General features: G+C 35.9%; 2 protein-coding genes across 2 annotated transcripts in view; one reads left to right on the forward strand and one right to left on the reverse strand.

Annotated features, from left to right (window-relative positions):
* LOC141331683 (aryl hydrocarbon receptor nuclear translocator 2-like) overlaps positions 1 to 21,370 on the forward strand; it is a 366,477-nt gene that overhangs the window by 185,294 nt on the left and 159,813 nt on the right. The window lies entirely within an intron of this gene.
* Positions 1 to 21,370, reverse strand: part of abhd17c (abhydrolase domain containing 17C, depalmitoylase) — a 59,482-nt gene that overhangs the window by 21,344 nt on the left and 16,768 nt on the right. Inside the window, exon 2 of the mRNA XM_073836446.1 lies at positions 4,413 to 4,592. Within this exon, the coding sequence (XP_073692547.1) occupies positions 4,413 to 4,592 (180 nt within the window). The remainder of the gene's footprint in view (positions 1 to 4,412; positions 4,593 to 21,370) is intronic.

The following is a 21,370-nucleotide window of genomic DNA, read 5'->3' on the forward strand; positions in this document are numbered from 1 at the left end:
CAAAAGTTTGGGGCTTTAAGTTGCATTAATTTGATTAAATGTAGTAATGGTGTGAAATATTATTTGAAGATTATTGTAAAATGCAATTTATGGCAAAACTCAATTCATTTTATGAATAGAAAGTTCAAAAGAACAGCATATTTTTCTTACTTTATAAAATGTCTTTATGGTCACTTTTTGATCCCTTTAATACATCTGATTGCAACTGATTTAAACGGTACATATTAATTAAATAAATAAAATAAAATAAATAACATTACGAATTATTTTAGAATGGAAATATCATATTTTAAAATGTAATTTATGGCAAAGCTTTTTTTTCTCCCAGCATTTTATGAATAGAAAGTCCAATAGAACAGACTATTTTTTATTACATATTAAAATAAAATAAAATAAAAAATAAAAATAGTTGTTGTATCACGATTGGTTGAAAACAACTTTGGCAAGATGTAAGCTACAAACTTACAAAACAAACAATATCTTACACTTGTGAAATGTTTATTTTACAAATATCATATTTTAAAATGTAATTTATGGCAAAGCTTTTTTTTTAGCATTTTATTAATAGACAGTTCAAAAGAACAGCATGTTTTTTTACATTATAAAATGCCTTTACTGTCACTTTTTGATCCCTTTAATGCATCCTTGCTGATTTGAAAAAAAAAAAAAATACACATTTATAATAAATGAATAAATAAAATAAATAAATAAATAAAATACTAACCCCTACAACTTTGGCAAGATGTTCCCAAACAAAACGAACAATATCTTACACTTATGAAATGTTTGATTTTTCTGGCACAAAAACAAGGATTTCTTTTTAAAAAAATAAAAAATAAAATAATAATATTAGAACTATTAAAAATCATTTCCAGTAATTAAAATAATGCTGAAATAAAAAGAAATATTAATATTGTGTGAAAAGATAAACTTGAATGTAGCAACTAACTAAAATAAGTTTAAATATTATATTTACTGAAACTAGAATCACTTGTATACATTTTAAAGCTGTAATCAATTTTTTTTTTTACTAAATGCAAAATTTTAATATATTAAAAAAATATATAAAAATAACATTTTAACAGTACATAAATACTAAAATAGCACTTGAATACATTCACACTAAACACGCTCGTTTACACAATTAAAAACAGTGATGAAAAGCGGCAAGAAAAATATTTCACAACATAAAAACAGACCCTAAAACAGTCTTTAAACCTGTTAATTTAGACATGTGAGAGTCGTAAATCTGTATGCTTAATATGCAGTGTTTCATTGTGTTAATTGATGGAAAAAAATGATGGCTTGTTACTGGAAAAGTTAGACTATTTTTAAAACGGTTGAACTACACTACCAAAAGAATCAAGTTAGTGGTCCCACTGCTTTTAGTTACACCTAACATATCGTAAACTAAAAATACATAAATGGTTCATATATTAACCATGCACTAATGTCCACTAATAGCCACATAGATAGAGATATTTCAGTATAAATAGTAAAAGTATATCAGAATCTGCACCGCAGCAGAACTAGATGAAATCCAGTTTACATATTTGCAATTCTTCAAACATATGCAAAACCTATATGCCATCCAAATACAAACCTCACCTTTCATTTCATTACTCAGAATCTACAACCACTTTCACTTAAAAGCCATTGCTTTTTCAAACTGTTGAAAGGCGGCACTTTCGAGCCAAGTTTGGTGAAACGCAAGTCACTTCTTTTATAAAACCTCTAGTAGTTTCCCAAAGTGCATAGAAGCAAAAATAAACTGTACAAATGGAAAAGAGCAGGTAAGGGAACAAAGCTTAAGAGTAGCTTGCAATGAAGGCTGGATGAGGTTTACAGGAAGAGTTGAACAAACTTATTAAATCATCTAAACCGACAACATGTATGTTAGACCCTATTCCATCTAAGCTACTAAAAGAGATGTGTTAACGCGTACATTTAATACAGGTTTCTTAAAAAGAAAAAAAAAAAAAAAAAAAAAAAAAACTTTAAAATTTGGTAGCACTAGTTATTCGGTCCCGTTAGTTACAGTTGAGGTCAAAAATTTACATACACCTTGCAGAATCTACAAAATGTTAGTTATTTTACCAAAATAAAAGGGAAAACACAAAATTCATGTTATTGTTTATTTAGTACTGACCTGAATAAGATTTAAGAGCCGGGGGGGTGAAAACTATTTGAAGATCAGGGTAAATTCAGCTTGTTTTGTCTTCTGGGAAACATGTAAGTATCTTCAAGTAGCCTCTGAAGGGCAGTACCGAATAACAAAATATGATATTTAGGCAAAATAAGAAATTTACACATCTCAATTCTGTTCAAAAGTTTTCACCCCCAGCTCTTAATGCATGGTTTAACTTTTGACCTCAACTGCATGCATTAAGTAACATTAAAGCAACACTAAGTAACTTTTCCCTCAATGCTCCCTCTACAGGTTAGAAGCGGAATTGTCCATTACTGCTTTCGTAAATAATTTAGCCTACCGTCGTGTCACATGCACGTTATTTGTTTGAAAGGCTATCCAGGACCGGCTTTGGACATAACAATGTCTAGTGACAAGGTAGAGTATGTTGTATGACTTTATAAAAGTATGAAAACCTTTTGTGAAGCCTGCCGTGAAGCAAGTCGCATTTGTAGTATCATTTGAACTACAAAACCCGACGACCCAAACTTACATAGTGCTGTTATGGCTGATAGAGGGTCGCAAAGCGAATGCGAAAGTGCCGTTTCACCCTGTTATGAGTTGATGAACCACTGACACGAGTTCGGAAACATTATTTTAAGGTAAAAAAAAAAAGTTACTTAGTGGGGCTTTAAGTGACATTGAGTTAGTTTGACTTTAGTTAGCAAAATATAACTGTTTATTGCCATTTAATGTTAGCTCAAGTTTATTAAATAATATGAACAGATGCAAATTATGGTTTAATAATGCATTAGTAAATTTTGAAATTAATGTAGTAATAGAAGCATGGTATGGTTGTTCATGTTAACTACATAAACTAATAAAGTATTAACTAATTAATTCATTAAGCAATAACTATCAATTTCTCTGAAAGAGAGAAAGAGAAAGAAAGAGAGAAAGAAAGAAAGAGAAAGAGAGAAAGAGAAAGAAAGAGAGAAAGAAAGAAAGAAAGAGAGAAAGAAAGAGAGAAAGAAAGAAAGAATTTTTGAATTTGAAATGCTCTTTATTACAAAATCACATAAACAAGAACTCAAAAGAAATAATCACCTCAACAAAAAAAAGAAACTACAGGAAATGTGCAAAAACTAATTCACTTTCAATCACAGAACACAATGCTCCTTTAAAACACCATTTTTGTTCAAAAGACAGAAGATCATCCATAGCTTTGTAAAATTTAAAATCGATCAACACTCTAGATTTTACAAGAGCTGAAAACAAGACAGTAACATTTTGCCCAGGTTTCTGTTCAATCTTATTTTTCCTGCTACAATAAATAGCCAACTTAGCTTGACCCAGAATAAAATTCAGTAATTGGCAAGCAACACGTCTTTGAGCATACTTAATGCCCAAAAAAGAAAGAAAGAAAGAAAGGAAGAAAGAAAGAAAGATTTCCCCCAAAACTTTTGAATGGTAGTGTTGCAGCGTTAATAAAATGAACTAAAATAAAGTCCATAAAAAAACATTTGTTACTTAATATAAACTCAAATTAAAATTATTTTTTTTAAACATCTCATTTTCATTTAGTTCAACTTGATCTACTAAAATAAGTTGTAGTAGCTGAAAATGTATACAACCTATAGACAAAAAAAACTTAATTAAAACTTAAATTCATATGAAAGCAATATTTTAAAAAAAGCTAAATATGAATTAGAAAAATTTAACATCGTTGTTCAAATTGACTACAATAAAGTCCATAAAAAACATGTTACTTAACTCAAATTAAAATAAAAAAAGTTTTAAAACATGTCATTTTCATTTAGTTCAACTTGATCTACTAAAATAAGTTGAAGTAGCTAAAATAAAATCTAAAACTTTAACCTAAATTAATATGAAAACGAAATAAAAAAGCAAAATATGAATTAAAACTCTAACAGCGTTATTCAAATTGACTAAAATAAAGTCCATAAAAAACATTTGTTACTTAAAATAAACAAAATTAAAATTAACCCCCCCCCCCCAAAAAAAAAAATTTTTTTAAACATCTTATTATAATTTAGTTCAACTTGATCTACTAAAATAAGCTGAAGTAGCCGAAACAAAAATATATAAAAACTATAGACATAAAAAAAAACTGACTAAAACTTTAACTTAAATTAATATGAAAATAGCAAAATATTAATGTAAACTCTAAGAGTGTCTCAAATGATACTAAAATACCATTGTAATCTTTATGAGTTTGCAGTCACATGCATCGCATTCTGGTCCACAGATGTTTGGCTCTTACCTCGGGAAGGCATCGAAGCAGTAGGTTTTGCGAGTGTCGGGAAAGGCCACACGCAAGCCGGACATGAGAGGAGAGTGGAGGATCACCGCCGCGCACTCGTACCGGGACGCCAGGTCCACCGTCGGCACCGTCCCTATACTCTGACCGTACAGGATGATGTTTTCCGGAGTCACTCCATACCTTAGGGAGAAAAAGAGAGAGAAGAAATTAAAAACAGCTGCAAATCATTATATATCACATTAACACTTCAAGAAAGACTGCTACAAATCTGGCATCCTCTCGTCTGTGTGGGTGAAGTTACATCACAACGCAAACAGCTCATGCTGTTTATATTGAATTGCATTTGTGTCTATAGCAACATGACAATTTGTGGCAAATCAAGGAATATTATTAGATAATCCAATTGGACAAAATGACATGTTTGGTCAAGAAAAGAAGGGAAGCCATTAAAAATAGAGACATGAACTTGCAGACTCCATAAAAGAACTAAGTCCCTGAGCTAGTGAACAGAGTACTGAAGCTTTATTTGACACTTTAAGATGTGCTCAAAGGAAATGCTAGAGGGGGCGAGTGAGAAGTCGAGGCGTAGACGGAGAATAAAAGGAGAAAACGCACTGGTATGCTCTTTAGGCTTTTGTTCTCTGACTTTCCCGGCCGGCTTTGACACCTGATCAGCGGCAGCGGCTCTGAGGTGTGCGGCGGGGTCACCGACGGAAAGCAAGTATGTTTGAAGTCTGACCTCAGATCAGACTACTTCTACGGTTTTTACCGTAGGCTTGCCCAGGGCCGGGTGAGAAGGGGTAGGGAAACAAAGCAGCCGTGAGTTGGAAGTCACAAATGCACACACGCAGGGGTACAAAGTGTACCGTGGAGAACGCTGGCTACAGGAGCCTCTGAACTCGAATAGCTTTGGCGAGATTTTATCAGGTAACGGAACATGAGGTCTCCATCGGCGTCTCCCACACAGACAGATATTACAGGGTGAAATGAGGAGGCAGAAAGCCCTCTTGTAAATAAACAACCACCCGTGTGATCCAGTTGAGAGACACTGAAATTCAGGCTTGGAAATCTAGTTTCTAGAGATGAGATGAGAGGAGAGGAGAGGAGAGCGAAAACACAGAACTGAGGTAATTCATCTCCATCAACAACAATCCACATCGAGAGTCAGCTTACAGTCTGGAAAAACTGTTTGTGAACCATTTTGAATAAACAATTTTTTTTTATATATATGGACGGCTTAAAACTCAAACTTTATTTAAAGAAATAAACAAAAAAGTACACGTGGATGTCTTCAGACATGATTCTGCAGTAGAAACAGATCATAATTTTAAAATGTTATTCACCAAAAATCTTCCCGTTCACCCAAGCACTAAAATCTAAACAATCCTTTTCAAATTAATTAGTTCAGTTGTTTTCATATAAAGTGTGACCCTGGCCCACAAAACCAGTCTTAAGTAGCACGGGTATATTTGTAGCAATAGCCAAAAATACATTGCATGGGACATAATTATCTATTTTTCTTTTATGCCAAAAATCATTAGGATATTAAATAAAGATCATGTTCCATGAAGACATTTTAAAAATATTTCAAAACTTAATTGATTAGTAATATAAATTGGACAACTTTAATTTCTGATTTTCTCAATATTTTGATTTTTAAATAGTTGAATCTCAGCCAAATATTGTCCTATCCTAACAAAAAAAAGCTTATTTGTTTAGCTTTCAGATGTATAAATCTCACTTTCGAAAAACTGACACTTATGACTGGTTTTGTGGTACAGGGTCACAAAAGGTCCATAATTATTATTATAATTATAATTATTATTATTATTATTATTATTATTATTATTAATAATCATCATTAATAGCCAAGAGGGAACCTAATATATTAAATATTTATATACTAACATTTTAAAACATTTTGGCTTTGTACATTGACTATTATTATTATTTAAATGTTTTATTATAATTATTATATTATATATTATTATACATTATAAAAACGCACCTGATCATTTTTAGTACATGTTAGCTCAGGGTCCTTATATATTAACAGATTTAAAAGTGTATTAGTAGAAATCAACATTATCTATGATTTAATAACGCTTTAGAAAAATGTTATTGTGGTAATGTAGTTAGGTAAGGTTAACCACACATGGCTATTGCAGCTTTACCAATAATATAATATATATATGGTGGCTTCTCTTTCCCCCCTCAAGTTTACCTCAAGATTTCTGACCAAAATACATTCTGGAACACTCACCAAAAAAAAAAAAAAAAGCAAAGAAAGAAAAAAAAAAAAAGGGGGACAGGCAAACTTTCCAAGTGGCACTATAAGAACTCAGAACTGAACTCTATGACTGCAAGAAGAAAAGCTTGAAAATGTCAACACACTTACTACTCCCTAGGAGTAAGTGTCCTACAAAGATCAATGCAAGGGCATGCCATGGATTCTTCAGAGAAGATACAAACAACCTTGGATGACGGCTGAGACTGAGTCCCACTAGAGGATCTTCTAGTCATACTCCTCATTTCCAAAGTTGTTTGAGGATCAAAGACAATCTCTCAAAGAATCTGTAAGATCTCCTACCTCCTGATAATTCACCGATCTACCAAGATCCAAGAAAAGCACTGCACAGGAAGTTCCTCACAGGAGGTTACAGAAGACAAAAACAACATAGTGCTGTCCATCTCACAACCTGCAGAAGACCACCAAGATATTCAACAACACCGCTGCACCGATGTTGTGTGGAAGCACTGGACAAAAGTTGAACTTTCTAGTGAAAAGTACACGCTGTTATGTTTAGAGCAAAACACTGCATACCACAAAACTCCACAGCAGAATGTCAAGCTGGAAAAACCTCAAACAGCCATCAGTAATTCAACATCACAATGACCCAAAACACAAGGTTATACAACAACTACTTCACGGAAACATTTTTTTTTTCATCTGAAGGCCCAGATGAAAACAAACTCTTGAAGAAGGACGTTAGCAGGATTTCAGGATACCTGGACGAGTCAGTATGGATGAGTGAACTGGTTTGGAAAGGAAACCAGGCCAAAATAAACCACTAAGAGACTCTTTTTAAGCTTCAAATGCTTCCCGTCGCTCCTGTGCTGCGAGTTTATTTTCTGAAAGGAGAAAAACCCCTTTGATTCAACGTGCTGGGAAATTAATTATTCTTATCTGACATCAAATATCATTTCAGGAAAGGATGGTGAGATAGTGAGGACATGGGTGTGAGAATACCTGACGCATCTGCCAAAACAAATCCATTTCCACATACTGAGAAAACATCAGAGATCGATCTGAAATCAAGCTCTGAAAAGAGGGAAAACTCTCCGAGCCAGGACAAATATGCTGCGTCTAGCACAAGCATCCTCTTTTTTCCTGTGTGGAAAACTACTGAAAACACAAGCATGTGCACACAAGCGAAAACACACAAGTCGATGCAAATGCTGTGTTTCCTTAGCCTGAATTAAGGCAATGAGAAATGGCTTGTCCAAACAAGCACCGGGGTCCGATTCCATGGAACAACTGGAACGAAAAGCAAATTTCTGAGTTTATAGCCGAAGCGGCACAAACAGCTACGCTCACGAGTGATTCGCCGTGTTTTCCCGAGCTGAAACAATACGAGAACCAGGGAGAAACTGGGAAAGATGCATGTTTGCGTGTGTATATGTTAATCTGGGGAAAAATAAGGGGAGCTCTGTGATCCTGCACAGGGTGAAACGGCGCACACACACGGTAGTCTGTTTCGTGAAACCGTCCTTTCCGCCAAAGCAAACATTTACAAATGGATTTTAGGTTAAAATTCGCACGCTGTTGCCAACCTGAAAGGTTTACCCCGAAAATAAGGCTCGCTGTAAATGCCCTGCTGGGCTCTCAATGGAAACAGATGCATGTCTATGCCTAACAAATTCTTAAGTAATCCATATGCATATGAATTATGGATATGCAAATGATGCCTCAAGTAAGCACTGATGTGTGTAATAGAGTAGCTGCGCTGTTTACTTGCAGAGGGAGTCTAATGTCATCCTACAGACATGCACAAACCCTATTGACGGCTATTTTAAAAGTTGCATTGTTGTTTGCAGGAAACTTTTTAAGAGGGCCCTTGACGAGAATGGACTGTCAAAAATGGTTTAGGTGAAATGAGTTTCTGCTTTCAGTTTAAACAAGCATAGTACTTCATGCTAGAAACTCACTGTGTCACAAGGGCAAAACTACAACATTAAAAGGTACCGTAAGTAACGTCAGCTGTTCTGCATCTTGCACAAGACTGAATAGTGTGCAACAGTAAAAATCCCATTCATTTCCTCTATTGGGGAATAGATTTTTAACAATTACTTGTAAACTAGGGGGTCGACTGATGTGTGTGTGTGTTTAAGGGCTAATGTCAATACAGATACAGATTACTACAGATCAAGTAGACCGAGAACCGATATGTTTGTTGAATACAAACCGATATATATGCTTGGTGTAAAAATGAAAAATAATGTCAAAATTGAGAATAACAAGGGCTGACAAAAACTTATTGTTTTAAAATTATTTTATTGGTAAATCAGCTTTGAAAATGACTGATACTGATAACCATAAAAATGCATAATATCGGTGCCGATAATTGGTCAACCCCTATTGTAAACCATTAAAGACAGACCTAGTGTGAGCTACGAGGTTGTTAATGGGTGGAATATACTTTTGTTAAAGCCATCAGCCTGCAGAATTTCAACTTATTTTTAAAACAACAGTTTAACAATGTAATACCTAGTAGAAAAACTACATTACCCTGCAAAGAAACCACCACCATTTAGAGAATCAAGAAAAGCAAATCATCCCATATGCAAGCGTATTGTGCAATAAACAAAAAATGTGGTTTCTATATATACACTATCAACAGTTTTTTAGTCATTTGCAAAGATATTGTAGTTCTTTCCCCCTTTAAAGACTAAAAGAGTTTATTTCTTTGTCCTTTTGTCTGATTTTACAAATACTTTATATCAAGGCTTGTAACGTTGTGATTCACATAATTGGTTTGTTTGCTTCAAGGCTTATAAACACCTTAAAGTCTCTTTTACAACCTTTATAGGAAAAATGAATGAGAAATTTGTTCTGAGAAAAATTCTGGAGGCCATTGAAAGTGTAGGCGGGCAATTTTGCACTATTAAACTTTCCAAAACTCTACTCTTCAAAGACACTGTTGTTCCAATGAGACTGTTGCAACTAGAGATGAAGTAGGAGAGCAAAAACAACTACAGCACTTATACAATAAACAACGAAACAGACCACAAACTGCGTTTTTTGGGGGCCAATGTCAATATCGATTATTACAAATCAAGTAGACCGATAACCGATATTTTGAACTTGCATATATGTCTGATGTAAAAATGAAAAATAATGTTAAAAATAAGAATACCAAAGGCTCTGACAAACTCTTTAAATGCTTTTAAATTAATTTACCAGCAAATCAACTTTGAAAATGACCAATAACCATCAAAATGCTAAATATTGGTGCCGGTAAATGGTCGACCCCTATTGTACACTATTAAAGACAGACCTAGTGTGAGCTACAAGGTTGTTAATGGGTGGTATATGCTTCTGTTAAAGCCCTTGGTCTGCATCATTTCAGCTTTTTTTTTTTTTTCTCAATAATAGTGTAACAGCATAAAACCTAGTGGAAAAACTACATTACCCTGCAAAGAAATCGCCAGCATTCTGAGAATCAAAGTAAGCATGTCATGCCATATGCAAGCAAATTTTGCAATAAACATAAAATGTGGTTTCTATATATACACAATAAACAGTTTCTCAGTCATTTGCAAATGATTCATAAGATTGCAGTCATTTCCCCTAATTAAAGACATTAAGTAAAGTTTTTTTCCCCTTGTCTTTTTGTCTGATTTTACAAATACTTCATATCAGGGCTTGTAACGTTGTGATTTGCCTCACAACTGGTTGGTTTGCTTCAAGGCTTATGACACCTTAAGTCTCTTTTAAAACCTTTACAGGAAAATTTAATGACAAAAATACTTCTGGAGGTCACTGAAAACGTAGGCGGGCAATGTTGCACTATTAAACTTTCCAAAACTCAGCTCTTCAAAGAAACTGTTGTTCCATTGAGACTGTTGCAGCCAGATATGAAGTAGGAGAGCAAAAACAACTATAGCACTAATACAATAAACAATGAAAACCGATATTTTTGAACTTTCATATATGCCTGATGTAAAAATGAAAAATAATGTTAAAATTAAGAATATGAAGGGCTCTGATAAACACTCTTTAAATGCTTTTAAATTATTTTACGGGCAAATCAGCTTGGAAAATGACCGATAACCATATAAATGCTAAATATCGGTGCCGATAATTAGTTGGCCCCTATTGCAAACCATTAAAGACAGACCTAGTGTGAAATACAAGGTTGTTAATGGGTGTTATATGCTTTTGTTAAAGCCCTCGGTCTGCATCATTTCAGTTTATTTTTACAATAATAGTGTAACAGATAATACCTAGTGGAAAAATGCATTACCCTGCAAAGAAATCAGCAGCATTCTGAGAATCAAGGTAAGCAAATCATGCCATATCCAAGCTAATTTTGCAATAAACATAAAACGGGGTTTCTATATACACAAACAGTTTTTCAGTCGTTTGCAAGTGATTAATAAGATTTTACAAATACTTCATATCGAAGCCTGTAAAGTTGTGACTCACCTCATAACTGGTTTGTTTGTTTCAAGGCTTATGAACACCTTAAAAAAAAGTCTCTTTTAAAATTCTTATAGGAAAAATGAATGAGAAAAAAAAAAAACTTCTGGAGGCCATTGAAACCGTAGGCGGGCAATGTTGCACTATTAAACTTTCCAAAACTCTACTCTTCAAAGACACTGTTGTTCCATTGAGAATGTTGCAACCAGATATGATGTAGGTGAGCAAAAACAACTACAGCACTAATACAATAAACAACGAAATGGGCCACAACCTGTGTTTTTTTTAGGGCCAATGTAAATATCGATACAGATTATTACAGATCAACTAGACCAATAACCGATATTTTGACCTTGCATATATGTCTGATGTTAAAATGAAAAATAAATGTTAAAATTAAGAACACCAAGGGCTCTGACAAACACTCTTTATATGCTTTTTAATGTAATTTAATTTATCAGAAGCTTTGAAAATGACCGATAACAATAAAAATGCTTAATATCAGTGCCTATAATTAGTCGGGCCCTATTGTAAACCATTAAAGACAGACAAAGTGTGAGCTACAAGGTTGTTAATGGATGTTCTATGCTTTTGTTAAACCCATCAGCCACCAACATTTTACCTTATTTTTAAAAATGACTGTTTAACAGCATAATACCTAGTGGAAAAACTACATTACCCTGCAAAGAAATTGCCAAATTCTGAAAATAAAGGTAAGCAAATCATGCCATATGTAAACAAATTTTCAGTTTCTCAGTCATTTGCAATTGATTCATAAGATTTTACAAATACTTCATATCAAAGCCTGTAACGTGATTCACCTCATAACTGGTTGGTGTGCTCCAAGGCTTATGAACACCTTAAAGTCTCTTTTAAAATTATAGGAAAAATTTATGAGAAAAATACTTCTGGAGGCCATTGAAAATGTAGGCGGGCAATGTCGCACTATTAAACTTTCCAAAACTCTACTCTTCAAAGACACTGTTGTTCCAATAAGCAACCAGAGATTAGGAGAGCAACAGAACTAATACAATAAACAACGAAACAGACCTCAACCTGTGGTCACATGTTCTTGCTATTTAGAGTCTATGGCTTTCATAGAAACAGGTGTGCCACCTAATATGAAGTTTGTGTTATGCGTCAAGTGAAATGTGCTATTGCGTTAAAAAAAAGCTTAGAGCACCTTTGAAAGTTTTAATGTTACCATCTAAAACAATGATGCAATTCTAGTTGATTTGTTTGCAAGAATCATCTTAAACATCCAAACAAGGGTGCATTAGAGTCAGCTGAAGTTCAGACTTTATGAACTTCCCTGCACTTGACCGAAATCATGACCTCTTGCACATCTTGAAAATAGCAAAAAAACAAAAGAGATGCGAGAGTCATTATGTGAACAAAGCTTCACAATGTGCACTGACCAAGAACATAAACAACAGCAAAATAAGTTGACAACTTTGTGTTAATTTGCTGCTGAAATCCTCCTTAACATGGTGTTCCAGCTGTGTGGGATTAGAAGACTTCATGCATCTTCATCCACATGCCATTTTTTCTCCACAATAACTGAATGTCACACGGATGTGGTTCAGTGTTCCTGACTGTGGGTGAAAAGGCCATTTTAATTAGCCGGCATAGCTGATAATAACTTGAGCTTTATCCATAACTAATTTTCAGGCAATTCATTAGCTGTCCTCACACAGACAAACACTTTTTAGGTCCGGTGCACTGCGAGAAGAATCCAAAGCAGCTCGACACTTGCAAGGTTAAAATTCAGGGGCGTTTGTTTAGCCCCTACCGAACAGAGCAGACACGATTTTAAGACTTTATTCACATCATGCATGATACTGGATCAGCTCCAAATCCAAGTGACCTACGCAGAATCTTAAAACATCACAGGTGTGCAAAGGAGGCAATTCAATAATGCATTACAAGTCACCTATAATGTAGTGCAACAAGGATAAAGTGAGAGAGGGGATCATAGACAGTCAGTTCTAAAAATACTGATATTAAATATTGAAGGCAACTCTAAGCTAATGCCAAATTCTATTAGAATCAATCGGAGTCGAGTCTCCAAGAGAGATGCACGTGAGAAGCGCTATTTGTATGATGCACAGATGGTCGTCGCCTGTGTAGAGCGCTCCGAATCAATTGCAGTTAGGATGCACCCTATGTAGGCAGCAGACAGCAAAGCAGCTCATTTTGTTTTAGAAGAGCACTACAGAATACTAAGTAACAAGTCACAAAACCTGACACGAGTTTCATTCAATCCAACACGCCAATCCTACTCACAATTAGAAATAATCCTCCAAAAACCTCAATCCAACAACTGACACCGAAGACTACGTTCTACACTGTCAGAGCAAGTTATTCTGTATGCTTAAGAAAGAAATCCATCCGCATTAAAGGTCCAGTGAAAATGTCTGGTTGCACAGCTTGATATGCATGCTTCACCTGACTGTGTGCCGGAAGAAAGAAACGGCTGTTTTAAGAGGATGTCCTCTGACCTCATGTGCCTCTTTAAAGAGAGACGCCACGTGTAAACATTACGGAAAGGTTTAATTTACTGCATAGACGAGCTCCTAAAGCACTTTAAAATCCTTTTACTGCTTTCCTGTGCAGTCAGGAGTGACCTGCCAACACCAGATTACCTCAGGTTCATGAGATTACTTCGCTCAATGGAGGAGTCAAACACCACACGGATATAACCAAAATGCAAATACGCTAGTCAATTTGATTTAGTCTTCCTGGTTAAACATTTCCTTTTAAAAAATGGGATAGTTTACTCAAACATGAAAATTGTGTCATCATCCTTCACGCTGTTCCAAACCTGTATGAGTTTGTTTCATCTCTGGAACATAGAACATATTTTGAAGAATCTTAAGTGGTTTTTGTCCATATAATAAACAAAGATGTCTCTCAAAATACATTTTGTACACCACAGAACGCCAATTCCATTTCTTTAAAGGTGCCATAGAATGCATTGAGAGAATATTTAAAATTGTTCTCTGATATCTACATAGAAGGTATATGGCATAGGAAAGGGCAACACATCTCCAGAAATGGTTTTACAGGTCCATTTACAACCCTAGGATTTGCCCCTCTGTTTTTGCCTTATTTGGAAGCTTCATGAATATTAATGAGCTCTGCTCTGATTGGCTGTTTCACAGAGCTCAATAGCTCACACATGCATAAAAATATATATTTAATTAGGAGCTCTAGCTGCTTTGAATATGCGGTTTGTTGAATCTGCCGTTTGGAAACGCGGACAGTTTAGTCTGATTACTGTGATGCATGTGCTCTGTGTAAAGTTATAATGCAGAGATCTCCAGATCTGTAAATCATTCGCCATCAACGCAGTTATTTCTCCATCATTCACCATCATCAGCAGGCATCTCTCTGTTTATGTGGTAAATGAAATCCTATGTATTGCAATGTAACTGGCTAGCGCTAACATTAAGCTAACCGTGTCCCTTGAGTGGCTTGCCTTGTTTAACTGATGTGGTGACGTTACCGATGATTGGCCAATGCAAATGTTGGGGGCGTAACTATTAACGATCTCGGGAAAGTTTCGTAACAGTCGTGTTATGTTGGAATTGACCTATTTTTCGGTGGTCTTTTGCAAACACTAGATTTATATAAGGAGGAGGAAATGATGGTGTTTGAGACTCATGGTATGTCATGTCCTTGTACTGAACTGTTATTACTTAACTGTGCCAAGGTAAATTCAGTTTTCCATTCTATGGCACCTTTAAGCTTCAAAATGCATATGAAAAATCTGAAGATAGATTTCATTCACTGAAAAGTGCCAAACATCATGCAAACCTTTTTTTATTTCTCAATATCCTATTGAATTTGGGGAAAAAGAAAGTAAAGTGATAATATCTTATGCATACAATGGCTGAGTGGATGTGGCTGATATTAATAGGGAACTGACTGGATTGGGAATAGTGGGAGTTATTTACCAGAATAGAGGCATGCGGTTAAACGGGAGGAGTTAAAAAAGGAAAGTTCTGGGTAATCAGGAAAGCCCAAAAGGAAAGTACATATCGCATTTTGATTAAAACTTAATTGAATGGTGCACCATTAGACTAGAAACAAATTAAGCAAATAGGATCATTTTCAGTAGCCTGTTAAGTGTCTTCAACAAACTCTCAAAAGGGACACAGGAACTAACCCTCTTAATAACAATTGCTTTGGTGTAACACTATGTTGACAAAGTAACTCTGCAACTACATGTTAACTACAGCTAGCAGTATTAACAGACTGTCAACTTATCTTCAAACACTATTTTGATGGACCACCAACAGACATTCTATGGGCTATGAGTAACTTCACAAGTATGTCCAGTTTCTCCACTACTAACCCTAACCTAACAGTCTACTAATACTCTAGTGAGAGTTAGCTGGTGTGTGGTTGTAAAGTTAGTTAGACTCAGTGCTGGATAGTAACGGATTACATGTAATCTGGATTATGTAATTAGATTCCAAAAATTGAGTACTTAGAAGTGGGTTATATTACATTTCTAAGTGCTCATAATCAGATAACATTTACTTTTCTATGAATTACATGATTACATATTTATAAAACGGCACTAAATTATTCCTAATTTATTAATGCTCCCGAATTCTTCTTTTTCTCTTTTAAAGATTCCTCTCCAAAAATCTTACTATGTGTCATAGCATTTAGCTTTGCCGATATTCACAATATAGAATGGCCATGTAAATAAATTTGTGATAGCAAATTAAAGCAATTAGACTATGTATGAAAAAAATAATTACGCAAGTTACTAAAAACTGGTTATGGATCGCGGTGTAACACGTTTTTGTCAGCCAAAACCCTTTGACATGAAAAATAGAAAAATGTACTTGAAACTTAACTCCACAAGTTATTATTTCAATAATTTAAGACATTCGATTGATCACAGCTCTCTGATATCGGTTATCGGTTACACTGACATGCCGGTAAACATTTCTAGTTTCAGGATTGAAGCGTTTTATTTGATTGTTTTTGTTTAAAAATAATTTATATTTTTATTTTTAATTTTTAAAACCTTTTATTCACACAAATTCACAATCCCAATGTAGTTCTTACATTAACCCCAGTTAAGGTATCTCTGGTGTAATGTTATTTTTCATAATGTTGATATCAAATAATGCAATATGTTCTTTCACTTTGCTTTTTTGGCACACTTAACAGTAAATTTAAAACTAGTTAGATAAAAAAAAAAAAGTAATCTAAAAAGTAGTTTGATTACATTAACTACAGTTTTCATCATGTAATCTGTAATAAGTAACAGACTGCAATTTGGAAGTCATCTACCCAGCATGATTTATAATTGATAATGTCAAAAATAAAGTGCCTTATAAGTGTCTTATTAAAGAACATAGTTCTTGAAACTTCTGGAACTGCAAAATGAATCCTGGTTAATTAAATATATCACTACACCCAGTTTTGACATACAGCAGAGGAGAAATACCAAAAATATCTTGGCCTGTACGGGGGGAGGCTTTGAATATTGTGCAGAACAAGTTCAGTAGGAAAAAATGAGTCAGTTAAAAAAAACCTGCAGCCGACACCAGAGGCCCAATCAGTTCTGAATCGAATCCAAGCTGAAGGTTTCCCTGACCTCAGGTACTCAGTGTAATGCCAGGATCCGGACTACAGCGTATAAAAGACACCTGCCTGAGTCTGCAGATGTCGTTAGCATGCAGTCAGTGACAGAAACGCATTCACAGAATTGTGAAGGACTAAAAGAAGGGAAGGAAGCAAATATAAAAGGATCAGTGGAGAGAGATGAACTGTGGTAAAAACTGTGTAGGTGTGAAAAGCAGAAGAGGTCGAGCCAGATCTTATGGTTGCAATGTCTGTCACACAAACCCAAGGCAGTTAAAAATTAGTCCACGCTTCACTGCAGAATACACTTGCTTCCCATTCCTGCTCCCAACCCACGTCTCCGTATGACTCTGATGTCTGCGTCTTACTAGCAGTTTCTCAGTCATAAGCCTCACTGACAGACTAGTAGAAGAATCAGACGGAGACACAGATGCGCGTCTCAGCAGGTGAGCGTTAACAGCTCCAGCGGCTCAACTCCCTGCTGCGTTAGTTAATAGCCGCGCCGACTCACAACACAACTCCAGACTAGCTTAAAAGTAGTCTGGGTGGGCTCTTGAGATCTTGGCAGAAACCAATGAGTTGTTTCTCACGCTGACGAGCTCATAATCTACTGTCCTGCTCGGATCTGGTATTAAAGTTTCCCTCAGAAAACGCTGGTTGTTCTACCGAGGGGTTTTCTGGGGTTCGCCTACACTTAAAAGACTTACTTTTAAGTACGTATGCTTTCTAAGCCCCATAGAGCGCTGCAGGGTAGATTTTTTGGGCCATCAAAAAAGTTCACAGCAACCTGGTTCCCCCCATAAAAATCCAATAGGTTTTTTCTAGGGATGCACCGATCCTTATCGGTCGATAACTTGCGCGTTTTGTCAGTAAAGCCGGTTCTGTAATCAGCGGTAAATGCCATCAGGTGCGTGATTTCACGTTGAGCCGTATATACTACACACAGCCGTTGTTTACAGACGAGCTGCGCACTTTCACACTGATAATGAACATTGCTATGCGCAGCTCGTCAGTGAACAACGGCTGTGTGTAGTATATACGGCTCAACGTGAAATCACGCACCTGATGGCATTTACCGCTGATTACAGAACCGGCTTTACTGACAAAACGCGCAAGCTTTATCGACAGATTGGTATCGGTGCATCCCTAGTTTTTTCACTGGCCTTCAGATTATAGCAGAAAATAAGCTCTGTGGCAAACAAACGTTTATGACACTTAACACGGGTTGTTCATCAAGATAATCTACCGTAAATTTTAAAGCCTAAATACAGTTGGCAGAAGTAAAAAGCTAAAGTACACTAGGGTTGTGACGATGAGGAAATTTCCCCACCGGTTAATCGGCACGTGACAACACCGGTAATACCGGTATCACCGTGGGGTGGGGGTTTGCTCTTTTTTCTGCTATTAAATAGCTTATAAATGCGTGCGTATTATACTTTCACTTTCAGTTTTGCGGAAATTGGCAATTCAGCGTCAATTGTTTTAATGGACGACAACGAAACTACAAAAAAAAAAAAAAAAAAAAAACTTTGAACCCAAAATATTGCCAAAAAGGTGCTTTTGTACACTAAATCGTCCGCCATTCTGTTTCTATAAATTCGACTCCTCGGACAGATAATTAACACGGCCAAATCACCATCAGCAATCACACTCCCTATAGAGCACTACAAGAGAATCCCTTTAAATAGCCAAGCAGTCTTACCTTCATCATCTCTTGTTTTCAGCATCCCTCTCCCTGGGCAGGGGGAGTGCCCCGTGCTCGGACAAACATGCTTAACTTTTACGCTGTTTATTATATGTAAGCGCGAACTCCTCACGTGATAAATGAAATATGATGCATTTTAGCTATGTTCAGTTTTTAATTATATTGCATGCTCTTGTCTTAAGTAAATTATTTAGAATGATATTTTCCGTTCAATTCAAATAAATATTTAATAAAAAAAAAACGAATACTTAAAAAAAAAAAAAAAAAAAAAAGTGGAGACGGTGTCACGGTGGAAAAGTGATGTCACCGGTGTTGCGTCTTAAAACCGGTAACACCGTCAACACCGTCTATCGTGGCAAGCCTAAAGTACACCACACTGGCATGACTTCAATAACCCAACCACTACTCATTCGACAACAACTCTTCAAGTTGGAAACTCTGAGTCAGTATAGTTTAAAGTACTGCAAGAGTTAAAGGATTACTCCACTTCCAAATTAAAATGTCCTGATAATCTACTAACCCCCGTGTCATCCAACATGTTCATGTTTTCCGTTCTTCAGTCGCAAAAAAAATATGTTTGAGGAAAACTTCAGGATTTAGTGGACTTCAATCGTTAAAAATGCAGTTTCAGTGCAGCTTCAAAGTGCTATACATGATCCCAGCTAAGGAATAAGGGTCTTATTTAGCGAAACAATTTTTTTAATTTTTTTTTTAATTTTGTACAATTTATATACCGTTTTTACCTCAAATGCTTGTCTTGTCTAGCTCTGCGAAGCACATGCATACTCTGTGCACTCCGGTTCAAGACATCTCATTTTGTCCTCCAACTTCAAAATCGTCCTACATTGCTGCAGAAGGACCGACCCAGCTCACACAGTGAGCATGCAAAGGTGGTCAAACGCCCCTGGAGTGCACAGAGTTTGCATGCCCATCGCTGAGCTAGACAAGACGAGCATTTGTGGTAAAAGTGTATAAATACTTTTTTTTTTTTTTTTTTTTTAAAGACAATGACCAATCATTTTGATAGATAAGACCCTTATTCCTTGGCTGGGATCATTTAGAGCCCTTTGAAGCTGCATTGAAACTGCATTTTTAACCTTCAATCCGTTGAGTACTATTGAAGTCCACTATATGGAGCAAAATCCTGGAATGTTTTCCTCAAAAACCTTAATTTCTTTGCTACTGAAGAAAGACAGACTAATATTTTGGGTGACATGGCAGTAAGTAAATTATCAGGAAATTTTTATTCTGGATGTGGAGATGTATTTGTTTATATATTAAGCTTGTGTTCACCACAGACCTTATTTTAGGCACCTAACCAAAAATGCTTTATATATTAAAAAAAAACAAAAAAAACAATGGGCCTCATTCATGAAATTTTTGTAAACATGAGTTACTTGCTCTAGCTTATGCCGAGTTCAGACTGCATGATTTTAGCCTCGATTTTGACTCGCCGACAAATGCCCGAAATCACAGGCAAATCGGTGCTCGTTCACGTGAGTGGCAATCACACAGTGTGAACTATCATAGACGCGATCTGAGAGAATCGCCGACGTGTCGCCGACACCCGTGAGATATTTGGCATGCTAAATATCTGGACCTGTCGGCGATTCAAAATCATGGCATGTGAAAGGTGATCTGACTGAAAATCACATCGGCGATTACCTACAGCCAATGAGACAGCAACATCCAGGCCAGCGGGAAGTTGGGGGAGGAGTTACGAAGGTATAGACCACAATATCAACAAGAATAGCTTCGGCTTCTTTTCTTTCCGCTGCAAATGAGTGCACATGCAATTTGTATGACAAGCTTCTTGCGGGCTACCATTTTTTTATAATAATCCCAGTCCCACGCCTGACCTCGCGTTGTTTCCATGTCACTTCTCGCGTGTGTTTGGTTGTGAGACGTAGTTTGCGGAACGGGACAAAGTTGCCGGCGATTCTTCCTATTGTAAAGTCATGCAGTGTGAAACCCCCTGTCGCCGATCCATCGTGCAGTGTGAACACAGCAGCGACAGAATGCTACCCCAGATAGTCATGCAGTGTGAAAACATCTGTGACGCGATTGCTTTGAAAATCGTGCAGTCTGAACTCGGCATTACTCGTCAGATGTTTTCACGTGACTTTGTGTCTTTGCATTGACTCACGCAAATAATTAGCTTTTAGTGTGAACACACCATAACCATATTGCATAATTGCAAAAAAGACTAATAGAATGTGTAAATGACTTACATAAAAATTCTTACACTTGTGTTTCATGAATAAGGCCACATTAAAAACTTGTTTCCAGGTTTTACGGACAAAAAACTGGTTTTATTTTTTTTTCTGAAGTTATATTGTGAAGATTGCCTGTCCATACTAGGGCTGCCCTTGACTAAATATCTTTCTGGTCCACTAGTAGTCATTCATTTTGAGCATTAGTCAACTATTAGTCGCACGTTTAATAAACCATAAATCATAATGAGCCTTTAACTGCCTACATAACCTAATAAGTGCTCAAGCGCACAAAAATTATGAATGTTTAAGGGAAAAACAGCAAGGAGACTACATTAACGTTTTAATAATTTATTGATAAACTAGTGCTCTTTGTTTTTGGCTTAAGAGATGAAGTCAGCGACACTGACTCTCCGCAGATCTCCGCAGTAGTGATGTGCTTGTATGCATGTTTCATATTGATTGCATAACCTGAAAATATTAGTTTTCCGTTTGAATTGGTTTATTTAAAAGTAGACATTCCACTCAATAGATAGCCTATATCTTTCGTGTCAGTAAGACAAGTATACACAGAGTTTCGAAGTTTCACGCTCAAGTTTACAGAAACCGAGACGGCAGAAAGTGCATCCTGTTTGCTTTCATTATTTTACACAAGCGCAACGTTTCATTATTATTCTGAGTGCACACAAACAAACGTAGAGTCTTCACAGATTAGAAAGATGCATTA

The sequence above is a fragment of the Garra rufa genome, chromosome 3 (assembly GCF_049309525.1).
Source record: "Garra rufa chromosome 3, GarRuf1.0, whole genome shotgun sequence".
NCBI classification, from domain to species: Eukaryota; Metazoa; Chordata; class Actinopteri; order Cypriniformes; family Cyprinidae; genus Garra; species Garra rufa.